The 18,916-nt window shown below is 58.4% G+C and overlaps 4 protein-coding genes and 5 non-coding genes across 9 annotated transcripts in view; all 9 read left to right on the forward strand.

Moving 5' to 3' along the window:
* On the forward strand, positions 1-8,383 carry ALDH16A1 (aldehyde dehydrogenase 16 family member A1). Its single transcript, XM_044668432.1, has 17 exons — positions 1-159; positions 1,022-1,124; positions 1,293-1,419; positions 1,684-1,862; positions 1,948-2,025; positions 4,086-4,267; positions 4,373-4,525; positions 4,657-4,842; positions 4,941-5,036; positions 5,135-5,271; positions 5,475-5,580; positions 5,660-5,793; positions 5,896-6,063; positions 6,162-6,366; positions 6,450-6,635; positions 6,757-6,879; positions 7,017-8,383. Exons 1-17 carry the CDS (start codon positions 1-3, stop codon positions 7,179-7,181), a joined length of 2,487 nt encoding a protein of 828 aa, XP_044524367.1. The 3' UTR covers positions 7,182-8,383.
* A 1,263-nt stretch (positions 8,384-9,646) lies between these two features.
* FLT3LG (fms related receptor tyrosine kinase 3 ligand) lies at positions 9,647-11,793 on the forward strand. The gene is made up of 8 exons (XM_044671008.1): positions 9,647-9,697; positions 9,830-9,896; positions 10,174-10,299; positions 10,454-10,507; positions 10,620-10,763; positions 10,935-11,073; positions 11,179-11,387; positions 11,479-11,793. The coding sequence occupies exons 1-8, from the start codon at positions 9,678-9,680 to the stop codon at positions 11,524-11,526; spliced, it is 807 nt and encodes a 268-aa protein (XP_044526943.1). The 5' UTR covers positions 9,647-9,677; the 3' UTR covers positions 11,527-11,793.
* An 811-nt stretch (positions 11,794-12,604) lies between these two features.
* RPL13A (ribosomal protein L13a) lies at positions 12,605-14,775 on the forward strand. Its single transcript, XM_044671010.1, has 8 exons — positions 12,605-12,642; positions 12,859-12,931; positions 13,143-13,208; positions 13,420-13,521; positions 13,720-13,805; positions 14,056-14,115; positions 14,330-14,452; positions 14,662-14,775. The coding sequence occupies exons 1-8, from the start codon at positions 12,628-12,630 to the stop codon at positions 14,746-14,748; spliced, it is 612 nt and encodes a 203-aa protein (XP_044526945.1). The 5' UTR covers positions 12,605-12,627; the 3' UTR covers positions 14,749-14,775.
* Positions 12,966-13,048, forward strand: LOC123243455. The gene has a single exon (XR_006505978.1). It is a non-coding gene; the product is annotated as a small nucleolar RNA Z195/SNORD33/SNORD32 family (small nucleolar RNA).
* Positions 13,259-13,348, forward strand: LOC123243467. The gene has a single exon (XR_006505989.1). It is a non-coding gene; the product is annotated as a small nucleolar RNA SNORD35 (small nucleolar RNA).
* LOC123243456 lies at positions 13,563-13,649 on the forward strand. The gene has a single exon (XR_006505979.1). It is a non-coding gene; the product is annotated as a small nucleolar RNA Z195/SNORD33/SNORD32 family (small nucleolar RNA).
* LOC123243457 lies at positions 13,835-13,907 on the forward strand. The gene has a single exon (XR_006505980.1). It is a non-coding gene; the product is annotated as a small nucleolar RNA SNORD34 (small nucleolar RNA).
* Positions 14,494-14,578, forward strand: LOC123243466. Its single transcript, XR_006505988.1, has one exon. It is a non-coding gene; the product is annotated as a small nucleolar RNA SNORD35 (small nucleolar RNA).
* A 3,512-nt stretch (positions 14,776-18,287) lies between the features above and the next one.
* RPS11 (ribosomal protein S11) overlaps positions 18,288-18,916 on the forward strand; it is a 6,361-nt gene continuing 5,732 nt past the window's right edge. Inside the window, exons 1-3 of the mRNA XM_044671011.1 lie at positions 18,288-18,397; positions 18,598-18,729; positions 18,817-18,892. Of these exons, the coding sequence (XP_044526946.1) occupies positions 18,383-18,397; positions 18,598-18,729; positions 18,817-18,892 (223 nt within the window). The 5' untranslated portion in view covers positions 18,288-18,382. The remainder of the gene's footprint in view (positions 18,398-18,597; positions 18,730-18,816; positions 18,893-18,916) is intronic.

An 18,916-nucleotide genomic window follows, 5' to 3' on the forward strand; every position in this document is an offset into this window, starting at 1 on the left:
ATGGCGGCGGCGGCAGCGGCGGCGGCGGCAGCGGCAGGCGCGGGGGAGGCGATCACCGGGGAAGCGGCGACGGGGCAGTCGATTGGGAAGTCCAGCGTCCAGTCCATCTTCTTCTCCTTGGATTACGGGCCTGCGCCGGAGAGCCCTTCCACCGCGCTGGTGAGCCGTAGCCTCGCACCCCCGGCCCCCCAACCTTGCTCGCTGTCCTGTGGCTCAGCCCGAGCCTGCTTGTCCCGGCCTCCACCGTTGGGTCCCCTCTCCCTGTGTCCCCTAGACCCCTGCAGCCAGAACCCTGAGCCCTGCTTGCCCCTGGCTGCCCCGATCCCTGAGCCTCTCTTGTACAAGTGGATCCGGGATGCCAGCCCTGCTCTGGCACCCCCTGTGCCCTCCTCCCTGCCCCTGTCCTGGGCATCCTCCCCAGAATTCTGTGGCTGCCCCGAAGGCCCTTCACCTGTTCCTTTCCCTTCTCTGGGCACCCCAGTCTCTTGCCCCAGCCCTGCCTTCTCCTACCCTGGTAGATGCCAGTCCCTGTCCCAAGGCAACACGTTCTGGTACTTTGTATATCCTGGGACCTATGAACCCCTGCTGTTCCTCAGCCCTGGGCCTTGTGGGCCCCCCACCTACACTGTATATTAATTATGCCTGGGTGCCAGGGCTTGTGTGGCCTGCCCAAAGCCTGCCCTGCAGGCACCGTCCTGACCTATTGGGAGCAGACTGTGCTTCTGCCAGGGCACTCGCACCCTTCTTGCTCTGCAGACCCAGAGGCCTGAACTTCCTCCCCGGATCTCAGTGTCTGGGTGTCATGGCCTTGAGGTTGCTAGACTTTGTCCTTCACCGAGGGCCTGGCTCCTTTTGGAACCTTTAGAACCTTCTCCACCCCTGCCCTCAGGGCTGAAGGTTCTGGACTCTGCTTTTTTCCTCCAGGTGCTAAATGCTTGGGTCTCTTTGAGGGCCTCTGGGGGGATCAGGGCGGGTGTCTGGGAAGCTTGGATCCTCTCTGACGATGCCCCATTTCCCTCAGGCCTGGCTGGAAACCCAGGGCCCAAATCTGGGCCACTTTGTGAACGGGAAATGGCTGAAACCTGACGGTCAAGGCACCATCACCTGTAGGGACCCATCCTCAGGTAGCAGGGGCCCTGGGCCCCAGATGATTTCCCCCTGTCCCCTCCTGGAGCCCTGGGTCCTAGGCCCAGCTTGGCCCCCTCTCTGGTCCTCGGGTGTTGGATGCCCCATTTGGGGGACAAGGCAGGGGCCTGCTCATCTCCTATAGAATTTAAGAGCTTTGTGGCTAGGCGAGTTCCTGGCCAATTGCTTCCAGGCCAAGAATGAGGATGTGGCTTTGGCTGTGGATGTGGCAAAGCGGACTTTTGAAGAGTGGAGCCAGCTTTCTGGGGCCACTCGTGCCCAGCACCTGATTAGGTGAGGGGGCCCTGCAGGGAGTAGAAGAGGAAGTGGGGAAGATACACGTGCCCCTGCCCCCTTTGGGATAGCCAGCCCTGGGGAACCCAGAGAAGAAGCTCTCTGGGGATACCAAGTGACCAAAAGCAAAGTCCCTGCCCTCAAGGAGCTTCTACTTATTCCACTGGAACATGACCTCTTCCATGAGCCTCTTGGGGAGCCAGAGAGAGGCAGGGTAGGGAGATGAACCAGAGGCTGACTTCCTCTGTCCCTTTCATCTTATAGGCTGGCAGATGCCATCCACAAGCACCAGAAGCTTCTGTGGATTCTTGAGTCACTCACATCAGGCCGAGTGGTGCGTGAGATCCGGGATGGGGACATCCCTCTGGCCCATCAGCTGCTGCAATACTATGCATGCTGGGCCCAGACTCAGGAGCAGGCTCTGTCGGGATGGCAGCCCATAGGTGAGAGAACCCAGCCCCTGCCCCAGGCCTTCAGGCTCCCCCCACCCCCCATGCCTTCTGCCAGCCTTGCTCTTCCTTTTCCCAGGAGTGGCCGTCATTGTCCTCCCGCCGACATTCTCCTTCATCGAGATGATGTGGAGGGTCAGCCCGGCTCTGGCCGTGGGTGAGTTAGGCCTAGCGCATGAGCCCTTGGGGCTGGGGTTTTTGGATGCCTCACCCCTGTCACTGCTAACCCTGCCTCTTGGGTGATTGGAAGCCCCCATGCCACCCTTCTCCCAAGTCACTCAGCCTCCATCTGCTCCAGGACTCAGGCCTGGGAAGGACTAGATTAGACAAGACCAGAACTGTTCCCTCTTGTCCTGCTTTGACACTTGAGTTTTCCTCAGTCTCTCCTCCCCGATCCTTTCTTCCTTCTTTAGCCAAACAGCCCAAAGAAAGGCCTTCTCCCCTTTGCTTCCTTCTCCCCTCTCGTTTTTTTCTAAGCCCTCCCAAGTCTGGTTTCCAGCCTCATCGTTTAACTTCAAGGGCAACCAGGTGACCTCTTGGTAGCCAAACCATCTTTTTATTTTTATTTTTTTTCAACCCTTCTCTTCTGTCCTAGAGTCTATACTGTATATTTTTTCCAAAGCAGAAAAGTGGTACTTTTATCCAGGTGACTTGTCCAGGGTCACATAGCTGGGAAGTGTGTGAGGCCAGATTTGAACTCAGGGCCTCCCATCTCTCCTGGCTCTCAATCCATTGAACCACTCAGCTGCCCCCAAATCTTAAGACTTTTCTGACCTTTCCCCACACCCTTTGGCACTGTTGGTGACCCCCTCGTCTTCCTGCTCTCTCTTCTAGGTTTTCAGGACCTCCCCACTCTCCTGGTTTTCCTCCTACCTGTCTGACTGCTCCTTCTCAGTCCCTCTTGCTGGATTTCCCTCCATCCCGCACTCTGTCCCGGGCCCTCTTCTCTCTCTGTTCTCTCTCCCTTGGTGACCTCATCGGTTTCTCTGGATTCAATCTCCATCGCAGTGAACCCAAATCCGTGTGGCCAGCCCTGCTCTGTCTTTCAGCCCGGATAGCCCATAGGTACCTCAGCACCCCCTGAACCAAACTAGTTATCTTTGCCTTCAAAGCCTCCTCCCCTTGGAAGCTCCCTGGTGCAGTCGAGGGCTCGCCATCCATCCTCCCAGCAGGAAAAGCCATATTTCTTCAGTACTTCCTCTGTGCCAGGCCCTGTGCGAAGCATGTTACAGAAATCCATGTTCATCCTCACAACAACCCTGGGAGGGAGGGGCTCTTATTACCCCTGTTTTACAGTGGGAGAAACTGAGGTAAACAAAGGGTAAGTGACTTGCCCAGGACACAGACCTTATACGTGTCTGAGGCTGGATTTGAACTCAGTTCCTCCCATCTTCATGGCTTCACTTTGAAATGTAGCTCCCCGTCCCTCAGGCCACCAATCTAGGAGTCATCCTGGAGTCCTCACTCTCACACCTCTCACATCCGAGGTGTAGCCAAGGCTTGTGATTTCACCTTTGTGCCCTCTCTCCAATGCTGCCGTACTTTGGTGCGGGCCCCCATCAGCCCACGCCTGAACCGCCACCAATAGTTGCTGGTGGCCCACGCCTGAACTGCCACCGTAGCTGCTGCCTTCCTCTAGGCTCTTCCCCACTCCAGGCTGTCCTCCAGCCATCAAAGTGCCAGTCTGGCCACGCCACCCCTATTTAGTAAATTCTAGAGGCTTCCTATTACCTCTTCCTTTTGGCTTTTGGAAGCCCGCCCTCCCTCCATCTCTCCCTTCTCTTCCTCACTCCATCCATCCTTCCCTCCCTCCAATCTCTTCATCCCTCCCTCCTGCCTTCTCTTCCTCCTTCCATTTCTCCCTTCTCTTCCTCCCTCCTTCTCTGTCTTCCCTTCCTCCTCTCTCTCCCTCCCTCCATCTCTCTCCTCTCTCTCCTTCCATCCCTCTCTTCTCTTCCTCCCTCCTTCTCTCTCTCCCTCCCTATCTCCACCTCTCCCTTCTCTTCCTCTCTCTATCCATCCCTCCCTCCCTCTCTCCCTCTCCATGCAGCCCCTCACTTGCCAGGGCCTCCCCTGTGCCCCATCTGCCTGGAGGCACTCGGTAGCTCCTCACACATCCAGGCTCTAAGATGTCTCAGGGACGGGCCTGGCCTGTAATAGCTGCTTGTTTCACAAAGGCTTGTTGCCCAGCTGACTGATTTCCGGCCTCCATGCCAGGGTGTACGGTGGTGGTCCTCGGCAGCCCAACCTCTGTGACCTCACTCCTTGTGGCCCAGCTGAGTGAAGAGTCCGGCCTGCCTCCGGGCGTCCTCAATGTGGTCATGGGGGCCACCTCCCTGGAAACCTTGCTCCCCTCGCTGTCTGGCATCGCCAAGATCTCCTTCTGTGGGACTGTGGAGGTACGGGGCAGCCGGTGGGTCTGGGGGGGGTGCCCCGATGCCCCAGGGGGGGCGGCTGGTCCGGGTTCAGGCCTGGGTGAGGCGCTGAGCGGTTGCCCCCTCCAGGAAGGGAAGGCCCTGAGGAAGGCCCTGGCTGGGAGCAGCGCCGACCTGTCCCTGAACCTGGGCGCAGAGTCTCTGATGGTGATCACCGACACAGCAGACCTGGACTCGGCGGTGGAAGGGGTGGTGGATGCGGTCTGGTCTGACCGCAGCTCGGTGAGTGGTCCCCGAGCTGACGCCGGCTTGTGTCTGGCCCCCGTCCAGGGAGCGAGCGGCCGGCCAGGAAGGGGGTGGGCGGCGGGCGGGGTCCTCCCGGCCGGCTGCTGACCGTGGCCTGGGGGCCTCAGGGTGGGCTGTGGCTGCTGGTGCAGATGTCCGAGTGGGAACGGACGCTGTGGAGACTTAAGGCCCGCATGGGCGGGCTGCGTCAGGGCCGGAGCCTGGACTGGGGCATGGACATGGGCAGCCCCGGGACCTCCGCCTGGGAGAAAGCCCAGAGCTACATTCAGGAAGCCCAGAACCAGGGAGCCCAGGTGAGGAGCCCACAGGGGGGCTGGGAGTGCCGCCCGGTGCCGGGACGGGGTGCCCCAGATGAGGTGGAGGGCCCCAGCCTCCTCTCTCCTCTGTGCAGGTATTCCAGGTTGGAAATGCCTCCCAAAAGAGCCCTTTCTTTCCCCCAACGCTGGTCCTGGGTCTGGCCCCAGCAAGCCCGTGTACCCAGAGAGAGGTGAGTGAGCCCCTTCGGGGGGCTGCTGGGGACACCTGGGTCCCTTGGAGCCTGGGGGTTCTCAGTCTCCCCACCTCTCTTCCCCGTGGCGGCTGCAGGTGCCGTGGCCCGTGGTTGTGATCTCTCCATTCCGCACGGCAAAGGAGGCGCTGGCTATGATCAACGGCACCCCTCGAGGGGGCAATGCCAGCGTGTGGAGTGAGCGGATCACCTTGGCCCTGGACCTGGCCTATGGGTACGGAGGCCTGGGCCCCGGGCAGGCCATTCCACCGCTGTCTGCCTCAGTTTCCTCCTCCCTCCCACGAGATCAAAGCTGTACCACTTGCCTAGCCCAGTGCCTGCCCCTCCAGGGTTATCCCCGCCCTGGGCCTCTAAACCCACCAAGGTTCTCCAGGGCTCCCCCGGTCAGCTCCCCTTCACGTCTGCCTCTCCCACCAGGGTCCGAATGGGCACTGTATGGATCAACTCCCACGGACTAAAGGACGCGGTTGCCCCCGTGGGAGGCTGCAAGGAGACTGGGTCATCCTGGCACGGCGGCCCCGACGTGAGTGACCCTCTTGCCCTCCTTGCTCCCAGCCGCCCCCCTCCTATTGCCCTACCTGACGCTCCCCCTGGCCCCACAGGGACTCTACGAGTATCTGTGGCCTGCTGGCCTCCTGCCCCGGCCCGTAGTGCTCCCAGAGGCCATGGACTACAACAAGTTTGGCCTGTCTGCACCACCCGTCCTGCCCTCTGGCCCCGACACCTCCCCTCCCAGGTCAGTGCCTCCTGCTTGGGCTCCTGAGGGGGGATTCCAGGGGGGTAGGGTCTGAGTGGGCCCCACTAGGCCAGGGGTCCTCACCACTGCCTCTCCCTTCAGCCAAACTGCCCCCTACGGGATCTTCTTGGGCGGCCGCTTCCAGAATCCCTCCAGCCGTAGCTCCAGGCCCATCCTGGGCTCCAGCGGGACCGTCTACGCACACGTTGCAGAGGGGGGCGCCAAGGATATCCGCACAGCTGTGGAAACCGCCCACCAGGCCGCGGCCCTGTGAGTGTAGCCTCTGGTGCGGGTGGCTGGGCTGACCCAGCGGGGAGGGGGGAGGTGAGGGGCCACCCTTACCCGGCTCTCTTTTCTCTGCCCTCTAGCTGGGTTTCTCAGGCACCAGGGAAGCGGGTGTCAATGCTGTGGGCCCTGGCCGACGCTCTGTCCCAGAGGAGCCAGGTGCTGGCAGAACAACTGACGGAGGTGATGGGCATCAGCATCACAGAAGCCCAGACTGAAGTGATGCTGAGCATTGCCCGGCTACGGGCTTGGGGAGCCCGGGTCCATGCCCAAGGAGCCGGCCTGCACGTAAGCCTGGTCTCCGTTCCCGCCCCCCTCCCTCGCTCTCCTGGCCTGGTCAGCGCCTGACCCGGTGACCCTCCTCTCCACAGAGTGCCGGGCACCAAGGCCCTTTTCTGCGCCTCCGAGAGCCCCTGGGAGTGCTGGCCATCATCTGCCCAGAGGAGTGGCCCCTGCTCGCCTTCGTGTCCCTCCTCTCCCCGGCCTTGGCCCACGGCAATGCAGTTATAATAGTGCCCAGTGGGGCCTGTCCACTGCCTGCCCTCCAGTTCTGCCAGGTACTGGGTTCTAGCTCCTCCCCACCCATGCCCTCTGGCCTTTCCTGCCCTTTCCCTGGTTGTCACTGTGGTGCCTCGGCCATAGCCGTATCCCTCTCCAGTCCCCATTTCTCCCTCCCAGGATGTGGCCTCCCTGCTCCCCCCAGGGCTGGTGAACGTGGTGCCAGGGGACCGAGACCACCTCACCCGCTGCCTGGCCCTTCATCAGGATGTGCCCGCCCTCTGGTATTTCGGCTCTTCCCAGGTACTCCCTCTTCCTCCCCATGCCCCAGCCCCTTTCCCAGAGGGCTGTCATGGAGGCAGCAGCCAGCCAGGGTGATCCTGAGCCCAGGCCCCAGGCTGGCTCTGGGCTCTGTGTGACCTCAGCCTCTCTCTTCCCAGGGTTCCCAGTTTGTGGAATGGGCTTCGGCTGGGAACCTAAAGGCAATATGGGTGAACGGGGGTCAGAGCCGAGCATGGGATCAAGAGCCAGAGGGGGCCGGACCCGAGTTGTGCCTTCGGGCAGCCCGGACTAAGACTCTGTGGCTGTCTTTGGGAGACATCTGAGCCTCAATTTCATTCCTGCACCCCAGTTCTGTGGGGCCTCTGGGAGAATCAAGCCAAAAGGCCCAGGGAGCCCAGGCTTGACCCCCAATCGTGGCTTCCAGCTGAATAAATGATCTAACTTATGTCTAATATGCTTCTGAGGGGAAAGGAATGGGCTGGGAACAGGGCAGGGAAGCTCAGAGGCTCCAAGAACTTCAAGGCCTCCTTCCTTGGGCAGCGGGGAGCCCCCCATCCCTGCTCAGAGATTTTCAGGGGGGACCCACTTCCCTGAGGGGCCACCTGTCCATTCTTCCAACTGTGAAGATGCTTCTCTTCTGCCTGCCCCTGCCACTGGCCCTCAAGACCCCTTGCACTCTTCAGGGTGCCCCCTGGTGCCAAGCCAAACAAACCTACTCCTGAGTTTCTGCTTCCTCCTGCAGGTTGAGCATTGCTAGTTCCTAAATCTCTGTATGGCCCTTGCCCTGCTGCTAAGGGCCCTTCCTAAAATGGGACCCTGAACAGCTCAAGGGGAAAGGGTTGTTCTTCATGCTTGGGCTCTGGGCCAGAAGGCTCAATGTGGAAATCCATTTTCCTCTGTTCCACACCCTGCCAAGAAGAGTTAGAGACTCACTTCCTAGGGGCTCCTTGGCCCCACCATCCCCTCAAGCTCCATCAATGTCCATGGGTCATTCTATGTCTTGGTTCAGCAGTCATTAAGCGCTGGGCATTGTGCTGAGCTTGGGGATACCCACAAGGATGAAGCTGTCCCTGCCCTTTAGGAACTCTCATTCTAGATGGGAGAGGAAGGGGGTGGCAGGTGATGTGTTTCTATACAAAGTATTTGAGCTGAGCTCCAAAGGGAACTATAGCCTCTAGAAGGCAGAGGGAAGACACTGCTATAGTTGCAGGGAGGTGGGGCTTGCAAACACAGGGAGGTGGGTGATGGGGATGTTGGAGGAAAGCAACAAGGCCATCTGGGCTGGGACACTGCCCGAAAGAAGAGTGAGGTGTAATAAAGATGGAAGAGCAAGAGCTGGATCCAGTTTGAGATGGAGTTGGGAGTTTTCAAGAAGTCTTTGTTGAATTAAAAAGAAAAAATTACTGTAATTTACCCCAGGATCCATCACCTTCCCAGGAACTGACTCATAGAACAAATGCTGCTATTTTTAAAACCAAAAAAAAGGGGAAAAAATCATTGATACAATAAAAAAGTCTAAAAACAATGCTGGGCTGAGCAGGACATCATCTCCCATCTCTCCTTTCCACCCTGGTGTGTGCTCTGTAGTTTTGTTACATTATCTTTTGATTTGCATCTGTGTCTGTGTGAGGTAATTCTGTTGACATCTTTGGAGTTACTGTGTCCATTTTCTCATCTCTGCCGACTCCAATATGCATCAATTTATGGACATCCTTCCAGGCTTCTAATTCATTCCCAATTCAGCCTTTATTACAGCACAGCGATCTTCCATTCAATTCATGTACCACAGTGTGTTTAGCCATTCCCCAACCAATGAGTGCCTACCTTATTTCCAGTTCTTTGCCAATATAAAAAGCTTCTACAAATAATTTGGTGTATGTCAATGACCTCCTTAGAGTATAAGCCTAGAATGTAGTCTGGGTCAAAAGGTTTTAGTCACTGTGTGATTCCAAATTGCTTTCACAAGATGGTTGTACCGTTTGACAGCTCCACCAACAATGTACCAGTGGAATGGGAAGGGTATGAAATGGCAAACAGCGCTGTATATTTCACTGGAGAAACAATAGGGAGGCACTTGGGCTTGGGCAGGCTGTAACCTCTCCTCTGCCTCTTTCTCTCTTCTAGCTTTTTTAGTTAATCTCCCTTCACATATCTATCTCTCCATGGCAAAATCTATGCTGCTTCTTTGGTATTTTTTCACTGCCATTGCTCGTCTTGCTGACCAGAGCTGATGAACCTTCCCTCTCTCTGCCTATTTGGGCACTTTACCTCCACCCTCAAACCCCCAGAACTCCAAGGGTTTTAGAGATTCCACAGTCCAATCTCCTTCATTTCCAGGAAGAGGACAGAGCCTGGGATAGGGCTGGGAGCAGGGACTCTGCAGAGGCTAGAACTCAGACCTCTCTACTCCCAGCTGATTCAACCCTGAGGGAGGACCCAGGCGTCCCCTGCTTCCTGCAGCTCAACTCGGAGCCACCAGAGGGCTCCCCCCCTGGATTCCCAAACTTTCCCCCCAAATAATCTTTCACTTTCGATCTCTGATGTCTGGGCCCAGACCTGCCCTGGGCCTTCCTGGCCTGGACAGGGTTCCTGGTATGGGGCTGGGACAGCATGTCTGGGTCGCAGTTGGGCTGGGGGAGGGGAGACCTGGGCCCCTAAGAGGGGATGCCTAGGTTCTTGATTGGACTAAGATAGGGAGGGTTTGTCTAGGTCTCCATTAGGGCTGGGAGATGCTTGGATACCTGAGGAGGGAGGGTGGGGGAGGGAATGCCTGGCTCTCCAAGGGGTTCGAGAAAGGGGGTTGCCAAGGGAACTGAGGCATGGGATGCCTTCCTGGAAGGTTAGGCATAATTCGCAGTAATGAGGCAGGGGCAGGAAGCAGGGCGGGGGAGGAAACTTAGCCACATGAAGGGGCTGGGGGAGGGCACCCGGACGCCTGGGTCCTTGGCTGAGCTGGCTCTGTCCCCCCCAGGGCCCGGCAGCGGCATGAGGGGCCCCAACTCAAGATGACCAGCCCAGCCCCAGCCTGGCCCCTCACTGTGCGTATTCCCAACAGATGGAGATGGCTGGGGGAGGCGGGGACAAGAGCAATGGGAGAAAAGCATCAGCAGCCCTGAGGAGGATGGGAGGGCCAGACGGGCCAGTGATGGGGCAGGGGAGGCAGGCACAGGGATGAGAGAGGAGGATGCACACTGCTGGAGAGGGAATGGGAAAGGGAACAGGCAGGGGTGGGCAAACTCAGAGGGAGGACAGAGGGGGCGGGGAGGCAGATGTGGGCGCTAAGGAGGGTCTGGATGCTGTCTCCCAATACCCCAGGCCTCCACGCTGGTGCTCCTGCTGCTCCTGCTGCCCTGGGACCCCAGCAGGGCCACTGAGCCCCCAAGCTGCACCTTCCCTGACAGCCCCATCAGCTCCACGTTCCTCCAAACCATCGGCAGATTGGTGAGAGCCTGACCCCGGCAGGGTCCTGCTCCTGCTGCCTGTGTGCCTCTGCCTCCCACCCTCTGAACGTAGCCCCCCGAGTCTCCCTGAACCCAAAGCTGTGGTTCCCTCGAAGGCTCCCGGGGTTGGGCCTAACAGCTTTCTCTCCCTCCAGTCTGACTACTTGCTCACGGATTACCCTGTGGAAGTCCCTGATAATCTCCAGGTGGTGAGTCTGGTGGGAGAAGGGGGGAGGGTTGGGGAGCGCCGCCCAGCCAAAGCCCATCCAGCCCTGGGGGACCCGGGCTTCCCGGCTCTCCCTCAAAAGCACCGTTCCCCAGGATGAGCGCTGCCGGGCCCTGTGGCACTTGTTTTTGGCCAAGAAGACCCTCGACCGCCTGGAGCTGGTGGCTGGGCAGGAGCTGAAGAAACTCCTGGACAAAGTGTGCGCTGAGATCAGCTTTGTCAGGAAATGCTTCTCCGAGGTCAGTCCCTGGCCCTCCGGCCTCCTCAGGCTCTTTGAGCCCAGGCCCTGGTCTTCCCTAGTGACTGAGGGCTGGGCGGCCTCAGAAGATGGGGAAGCTGCCCTGGGGCTCCGGGAAGGGAGGGGTAGGTATGGCATGTGACCCCCCACACCCCTGTCCTTGGCTCCCCAGGCCCTTCCTGTCTGCCTCCACTTCCGCAAGGCCAACATCTCTCACCTCCTCCTGGATATCTCCAGCCACCTGGAGGCCCTGCAGCCCCTCATTAGCAGCCAGGACTTTGGGCCCTGCCGGCGGCTTCGCTGCCAGCCAGGTGAGGTGCCTGGCCAGTCAGCTGGCCTGAGACTTCCGCAGGGGAATGGGGGCTCCCTGGGTCCCCTCCAGCCCCTCACCAGCATCCCTGCCTCCCTCCCCACAGAGCCCTCCACTGTGTCTACACTGCCCTCCCCTGGAGGTCTCGGGGCCCTGGGAAATACTTCAGCCCCCCCCAAACCCTCCACCTTCCTTCTGCTGGCCCTGGGGGGGCTGCCAATCCTGCTGTTCTTGATCCTGGTGGCTGCCTGGAGGTGGAAGCAAAGGAAGAGGCAACTGAGGCCCCCAGGATCTCCCCTGTCCCCCATACCCCAGGTGAGCTTGGCTCAGCTCAGTGGGAGAGGAAGGTGGGTGCCCCCAGTGGGACAAACAGCAGCTGACCCCATGCTGGGGGGGCCATGGCTAGAGCCCCCCAGACTCTGTCCCCCAGGAGAGGCAGCTGATGGTGCTTTGAAAGAAGATATCAGTGTCTGGTGGGCCTTGAAGGCCAAGCCCAGGAGCTGAGACCACCTCCTGCAGGAAGCCCTCCATGAGCCCCTCAGGTTCAGACCAGCAGCAGCGGCATCTCTTGCAAGCCCGAGTGCCTCTCCTCCCGGGACTCTGGTGCCCCTGCCAACGGGCACCTCCTGCCCCTTCTCTGTCCTCCAGAAAGGGGGTGCTGGCAGGGTCCCCTGCGCCCCCCAGAGCCAGCCCAGAGGATGTATATAAAACATTTTCCAATATCTTTCGTTGGGTGGAATCTGTGGAGGGGGGCGGGGCTACGGGGGGGTGCGACACACCCCTAGGAAGAAGTAGGGCTGGAGGGGGTGTTTGGTCGGGGTCGGAAAAGGCCCGGGGCTGGGAGGGGGCCAGCAGCCTAGCCCTGCACCTGCGCTGTGGCTCGAGGAGAAGAGCCTGGCCCTGGGGACAGGTAATGAGCTCCCGGGTACGGGAGGGCTCCAGCAGAGGAGGCTTGGCCAGGCAGGCCCCACAAAAAGTCTGGAAGAGTTTGGAGAGAACCATACATCCCTTGCAAAATGGAGACGGGGAAACTGAGGCCCGTGGGAGGGAGAGGTAACTCGTCCACACTCACGGCCCACCGCTGGTAACCAGGCCATCAGAGCTCGGTGGTCGGCCTGTGGGCGGCTTAGAACGCTGAGCTAAAGGGCTGAGTGGGAGGGGCTGGAAAGGGAGCGGGGAAGCAAAGTCGCCGGCCCGTAGCGATCACAGACGCTGCGGATGGCCGACCGCCCCTCACAAAGATGGCTGGAGCTCGCGCGGAAACAGCCCCTTACGGACGTGTAAGCCTGCAGGACCACGTGACAGTCTGGGGCCCCGCCCCATCGGAGGTCCAAGAGTCAGCCTAGTCTGAAACGTCTGCCTTTGCGTCTGCGCCAAACTCCAGCGCTTCACTGCCGCTTAGCCTGCGTCGAATCCTGTCCTGGAGGGGCGGAGCGAGAGGCTTCTCCACCTATAGGGAGCCGCGGCTGCCTCGCGTCAGTTCCGGCGCCCCTGCGAGGTGGATAAGGAGACCCCGAGCTGCAGCCCGTCCTTCTTTTCCCGGGTGGCGGCGGCCATGGCGGACGGTCAGGTTAGTGCTCCTACCTCGCGGCGATCCCTTGTTCCTCTGCAGCTTCGGCTAGCAGCAGTGTGGCCCCGCAGGGCTGTGCTCGGGCTTGCCGGCAATGGGGAGCAGCGGGGTTTGGGCTGAGAGAGCAAGAGCAAGGCTCCCGGGATGGAGGGGCCGGGTCACGTGGCCCGGGGTCTCAAACCGGTCTTGATCCCTCGTCTTTCTGCTGGGCTTCAGGTGCTGGTGATCGACGGGCGGGGTCATCTGCTGGGCCGCTTGGCGGCCATCGTGGCCAAGCAAGTCCTCCTGGGTAAGTGCCCACGTGGGCTCGGTAAGAGGGCTGCCGGGCCAGTGACGAGGAACCTTCACCATCTTTCGTTCGAGTCTCGCGACCATGAGACCAAACCATGCACCGCTCTGAGGCCCGGTGTGGCCCCCCCTGGGGACCCAAACCCTCCTCCCCATCCTTCCCGCTCCCCCCCCACCCCGCATCGCTGACCCCTACCCTTTATCCCCTCCAGGCCGCAAGGTGGTGGTGGTCCGCTGCGAGGGCATCAACATTTCCGGCAATTTTTACAGGAATAAATGTGAGTTCGGACAAATTTTACAGTGAACTAGTACCAGTTTGGAGGGGGGCGGCATGTGATGGCTTTTCTCACGATGGTCTTCAGAGGCTCCTCTTCGGGGTCACTGCTGATCTGCCTCAAGGCTTAGCTGATGCCTTCCGTTGACTGGGGCCGAAGCCCCGTGGGTAGCGCACTGATCCAAGCCCCCTGAGACGCCTTTCTTGTTTTCCAGTGAAGTACCTGGCCTTCCTCCGGAAGCGAATGAACACTAATCCTTCTCGAGGTCCCTACCACTTCAGAGCCCCCAGCCGCATTTTCTGGAGGACTGTGAGAGGTGAGGAACCCCCTCCCCCCCAATCTGGAGACCTGGAACCTGAGACTGTGATGATAACGCTTACCAAAGCATGTTCGAGTTTACCGACCATGAGATGAAAAGCTCCATGCACCTCCATCTGAGATCTCAGGGCACATTCTAAGAAGGGCCTGGAACAGAGTGGTAGGCTTGTCTTTGAACATGACTTCTTGTTCCTAGGGATGCTTCCCCATAAGACCAAGCGAGGGCAGGCTGCCCTGGAGCGCCTCAAGGTGTTTGATGGCATCCCTCCCCCCTATGACAAGGTGAGCCCATCCCAGAGGGGCCTTGGCCCTGGCGTCAGTGATGTCTCTTTTACCTACATTGTTTGACGTCTTTCTGAGAAAACATTGTTGTCTGAGACGCTTTCTACTAGATCCCTAGGAGGAGGCAGGTTTGCCCACTGCTCTTGTGTCCTATCCTCAACTGCAGCACTGGCATTCTGTCTCCTTCCCATCTCTCCCAGCATCCCTAGTGTCTGCCATCTCCCACTAATAGGTTCCTTTTCCATTTTAGCGGAAGCGCATGGTTGTCCCAGCTGCTCTCAAAGTTGTCCGACTGAAGCCAACTAGAAAGGTAAGTATCAATAAGGGACTAGCTTGGGTAAGGGGGCTGGGGGCTGTGCCAAGGTTATAAGTCCAAGAAGAAAGAAAATTTCTTTCCTGGTGAGAGGTCTCTGAGGGCTCCTTTCAGAACCAAAGATCCTGAGAAGTTCCTGGAACCCTGTCCTTTGGGGGGAAAAGAAAGTTTATTTGGGGTAAAAGTCTTTAATCTGTTCCCCATGTCACAGTTTGCCTATCTGGGGCGCCTAGCTCATGAGGTTGGCTGGAAGTATCAGGCAGTGACTGCTACATTGGAAGAAAAGAGGAAGGAGAAAGCCAAGATTCACTATAGAAAGAAGAAGAAGCTCACGGTGAGATCTGGGTCCTGGGGGTGTGGGGGGGGGCAGCACCTGGCAAATGATGTTTGTCATCACGATGGTCTTCGGATGCCTAAGGGTACTGCCGACAAAGCCACAAGGCTCAGCTGATGCCAGAAGGAATGGGGGGGGAAAGGGGGCCCTGGCTCTCTTCTGCCTGTTTCCCTGAATTGCAATCACAGCTTGTGTTCTTTCTCCCACAGAAACTACGCAAGCAAGCAGAGAAGAATGTGGAAGGCAAAATCCACAAATATACAAAAGTGCTGAAGAAGCACGGGCTGCTGGTGTGAGTCCAATAAAGTCTATGCTCTCCTGGCCACTGGACTCCTGGGTCCTTCTGTCTCCTCCAGACACCAGCGTCTCCAGGGAGCCCTCTTGTGGGCCCCTCCAGATTCGGCAGGGCCTGGGAAGGACTTTCAAATGCTATAGGCGTGTCCTTCACTCAGCTTGGAGGTTGGGATTCCTGCCTCTGGGAAGGAGTGGCTTCCCCTCCTGGGATAAAGTGGACCATTGGGAAGGCCGTAGAGAGGGGCTAGACTAGATGGGTCTATAGCTCCAAGCTTGTGATGAGAGACCCCTGGGATTTTGGAAAGGAACTTTCTTTGGAGGGGGAAGAGAGGAAAGATCCTCATCCTTCTGGGGCTCCAAAAAACCTTTGAGGACAGCTTGTTTATGGTGCTGCTTTGTACCTACAGCCTAGGTGCTTAATAAATAAAACATTGAATCTTCTAAAGCATATTTTGGTTAAAAGGGCCCAGTGTTGCCCGTTTCCTCCTCATGGGTCTTCACAAAGCCCTAGTTACACTGTAAATTTGTATCTCAGACTCTTGGTTTCCACAAAATCTGCTGCCTGATCTCTGGAATCCTCATCCTCCTCCCCTTCTGGCTAATGCAGACAAGCCAGGCCCCCGATTGTGTCCCTGCTCATTTGCTCATTCCTGGAAGCTGGCTCATTTAGGTGCTCTGGGCCCCCTCATTAGCTGCTGCGTTTTGGTGAGCTTCCTGACAAGGCCCACCCTGCCCTTACTACTGGCACGGTGGGAGCAGCTTCTCCCCAGCTGTAGGGTACAAACATGAAGCACTCCATTAGTCTGCCTTCAAAAAGGAAGGAAAGCAAGCACCTGGGGGGAGGCCACTGGCAAAGGGAATTGGGAAAGTAGTCACCTCTTTAAAGGGCACCCTTCAGGCTAATTCCCTGAAAGAACCCTGGTGGTCCAGGTCAGTTCATTCTGGAGAGATGGCCAGGGGGCAGGTTGTAGAAAGAAGGGCAACCAGGAGCCTCTGGAGTTGGTTCAGGGCCAGGGTTCACAGGGTTTTATCGGTTCTTAAGGGGAAGAATATCTGGGGACAAATGGGAGTCTGAGGGAAGGAGCTATTGGCCTGGCTGGAGACATAGGGAGAGGAGAGTGACCCTGAGACCACTGGTTACTGCATTCTGCTCTGGGCCCTCCACACTGGAATGGCACCAATCTTGGGGGGGTAGGGTTGCCTGGAGTTAGAAGTCATGAACTGGCAGCTGATAAGAGGCTGGGGTAAGGAAGGCCCTGGATCCATCAATCTATAGAAATAGCAAAGTGCTTGAGGATGAACACAAAATCATGGGGATAGGGATGGGACCCCAAGATGCAGGAGGTGGAATAGGAGCTGGCACTTAGCACTCATGGATGGTCTTTGTTAACTTCTGACTTAGAGCAGCACCTGGCTTGGGCTCAGGAAGACCACCTGATTTCAAATCTGGCTTCTATTAGCTGTCATTTAATTTTGTCTCAGTTTCCTTAGCTGTCAAATGAGGACATGGTGTAGCAGCCAAGTGGGGTTCCAGTTGGACATAGCTGAGCAGTTTTCAGTTGAGGGAAGTTTTAAGTAACCTGGTGGCAGGAGGTCATCAGGAGATGGGAGAAGAAAATGTGGAGGTAGTGTTAGTGGACTACTGGCATCCTTGGACAGATGGAGAGGAAGGGGATGGATGCAGGCAAGGCCTGTTCTGGGCAGGGAGAAGGGCCAGCCCATCTTGAGATTGTGGGAAGGGGGAGCCACTGCTGAAGAGGTCAGGGATGGATGTGAGTAATTAGTGTTGGGGTTGGCTGGCCACAGGACAGTGGGTAGCCGGCTTGAAAGTTTGCTGAGGGTTGATTATGAACAGGGAGGGATTGGGGACATCAATGAGGGCCCCAAAGAAGTGTGGCAAGCAGGGAGTGCCAGAGCCTGAGCAAAGCTGCCTGGCCGAGGGAGCAGCAGTTTGTATGGTTTGCCCCTCAGCATGAGAGCTGGACCGGAAGACTGAGCCAGGCCCTAGACTACTGAAGGAGGGAGAGACAATGATCTCACTTTTCTCCCTGGCTACTGGGGCCTTCCTCTGCCAATAAACACAGATGTGGCTCCTTCCTTTCAGAGCCGAATGACCAGGAAAGCTCTGCCTTCTGCTGCCATTTCCCCTCCCTCATTTCTAGGCAGTCTGGCTTCTGACTTCAGCCAGCAGTTGGAACCCCTTTCAGAGCCTTTCTGGAGGCTCCCAACATTCACTCAACACAGGCTGCTCTTGGCACTCCAGAAATGTTTATTGAGCTGGAACTCTGTGCTAGGCACCTTTCTAAGTGCCCTGGAAATCGAGGGGCAAAAGGCAGATCCTGGCCTCAAAAGAGCTCCCAGGCTAGGGGACAAACAAGTTATGACTTGCTAAGGGCTTCCAGGACAAAGTAGGAGTTTTTTTCTGGTACTTGAGGGAGGCCAGGAAACCTGGGGGGGGGGGGGAGGCAGAGGAAATGAGAGCTCACGGGCAGGGGGGACTGCAGAGCAAAAGCTCAGCTGCCAGGTGGCGGCCATTAGCAGGGGATCCAAGAGGGCATGGGGGAAGTCGGGCTTAGAGTCGAGAGGTCTTGGGTTCAAATCTATCCTCAGACACTTAGCTGTGGAACCCTGGGCAAGTCACTTACTATCATTGCCCAACCCTTAGCGCTCCTCTCCCTCGGAAGTAGACTGAAGGTAAGGGTTAGAAGAGGCGCCCGTGGGGAGCTACTAGTTTAGTGAGGGAGGGGGCAGCCATCAGACCTGCATAAAGGTCTGGAGGGGTGGGGCCAGCGGCAGGTTGCCTCCCAATCTAGGTGGGGAGGGGGCCTGAGTGGGCTTTGGCAGGGCTTTGGCCTCGGGGCTGAGGGAGAGTGAGGAGTACTGACTGAGCGGGCCGCAGGAGGTGGTGTAATTTTCCAGGAAATCTCATGGGATCCTCCTAACTTCCCCGGGAGGCCAGCAGCTTTGCTACCCCATTTTACAGACAAGGATGGGGGGGGGGGGGTTCCATGATTCTCTCTGGGTCACAGAGCTAAGCACTATCAGAGCCTGAATTTGAACCCGGGTGCCTTTCCGAGGGGCAGCGCCAGCCCGGGGTCTCCCTGCTGTCTCCTCTCTGCCCACTCTCCCTTGGAAGGAAACAAGGCTCTCAATTTAGGTATCCAGGCAGGAAGACCCGAGTTCAAATCTAGATCAGACCCATTCTGGCTGGGGCCCTGGGCAGGTCCCTCAACTTCTGCCTCGGCCTCCTTATCTGTAAAATGGGATTAGTTTATGTCCGTGTGTGTAAACTGTGGCCCCTTTCCCTTTCTTCCCCCAGCCCAAGAGATAACCCTTACTGAAGTCCCCCATCATAGCAACCACCCGGCTAGTCCCTGACGTCCGTGCCCTGATTGGCGGAGGTCCTGCGTCCCGCCGGAAGTCCCGCCCACGGGGGAAAAGCCTCCTTCCCTCCCCTCTCCTGCTCGGAAGTCCCGCCCGGCGCTACTCTTGGTCTCCGCCTGCCAGCGCCGGCGCAACGCGTCACTTCCTGCGCGGCCCTCGCCTCGTGTTTAAGGAGCCCCTGGCTGCGTCTCTTCGGCCTTTTCCCGTCCGGCCGCTTGAGTGAGGAGTGCGAGAGCCGATCGGAGCGGCGCCATGGCGGACATCCAGGTACGCGCATGCGCGGGCTCGGAGCTCCAGGGTGAAGGAAGAATTCTCCTCTTAGCCTCCCCCACACACGTGGCAGCAGGGTCCCAGGGGGTCGGGGATGGGGTCAGTCTCTGTCCCCGGAGCCGCGTCCGCGGGCAGAGCCGGCTACCGTGTAAGTGTGCTCCGCGGCTGAGACCCAAAATGTGCTTTCCACCCGGCAGACAGAGCGTGCCTACCAGAAGCAGCCGACCATCTTCCAGAACAAGAAGCGGGTGCTGCTGGGGGACACGGCCAAGGAGAAGCTGCCCCGCTACTACAAGAACATCGGTCTGGGCTTTAAGACACCCAAGGAGGTGAGGGCCCCCTCCCCGGGCTGATCTCCTCACCCCCTCCCCCCTTCCCTCGCCCCTCCCCCCGCTGATGCCTCCTGTCCCCCCCAGGCCATCGAGGGCACCTACATCGACAAGAAGTGCCCCTTCACCGGGAACGTGTCCATCCGCGGCAGGATTCTGTCTGGTGAGTGGGGGCAGGAAAAGGGGG

This window comes from Gracilinanus agilis, chromosome 3 (assembly GCF_016433145.1).
Source record: "Gracilinanus agilis isolate LMUSP501 chromosome 3, AgileGrace, whole genome shotgun sequence".
Taxonomy (NCBI): Eukaryota; Metazoa; Chordata; class Mammalia; order Didelphimorphia; family Didelphidae; genus Gracilinanus; species Gracilinanus agilis.

What these genes read in the sequence shown, in the direction of transcription:
- ALDH16A1 (XM_044668432.1), top strand. Translation starts at nt 1, where the DNA reads ATGGCGGCGGCGGCAGCGGCGGCGGCGGCAGCGGCAGGCGCGGGGGAG. An exon ending in CCTTCTGTGGGACTGTGGAG is followed by an intron (nt 4,268 to 4,372) that starts GTACGGGGCAGC and finishes TGCCCCCTCCAG; the next exon opens with GAAGGGAAGGCCCTGAGGAA. An exon ending in GCCCGTGTACCCAGAGAGAG is followed by an intron (nt 5,037 to 5,134) that starts GTGAGTGAGCCC and finishes TGGCGGCTGCAG; the next exon opens with GTGCCGTGGCCCGTGGTTGT.
- FLT3LG (XM_044671008.1), top strand. Translation starts at nt 9,678, where the DNA reads ATGGGATGCCTTCCTGGAAG. An exon ending in ATGGGATGCCTTCCTGGAAG is followed by an intron (nt 9,698 to 9,829) that starts GTTAGGCATAAT and finishes TGTCCCCCCCAG; the next exon opens with GGCCCGGCAGCGGCATGAGG. An exon ending in GCGGCTTCGCTGCCAGCCAG is followed by an intron (nt 11,074 to 11,178) that starts GTGAGGTGCCTG and finishes CCCTCCCCACAG; the next exon opens with AGCCCTCCACTGTGTCTACA.
- RPL13A (XM_044671010.1), top strand. An exon ending in CAATTTTTACAGGAATAAAT is followed by an intron (nt 13,209 to 13,419) that starts GTGAGTTCGGAC and finishes CTTGTTTTCCAG; the next exon opens with TGAAGTACCTGGCCTTCCTC. An exon ending in GAAAGAAGAAGAAGCTCACG is followed by an intron (nt 14,453 to 14,661) that starts GTGAGATCTGGG and finishes TTTCTCCCACAG; the next exon opens with AAACTACGCAAGCAAGCAGA.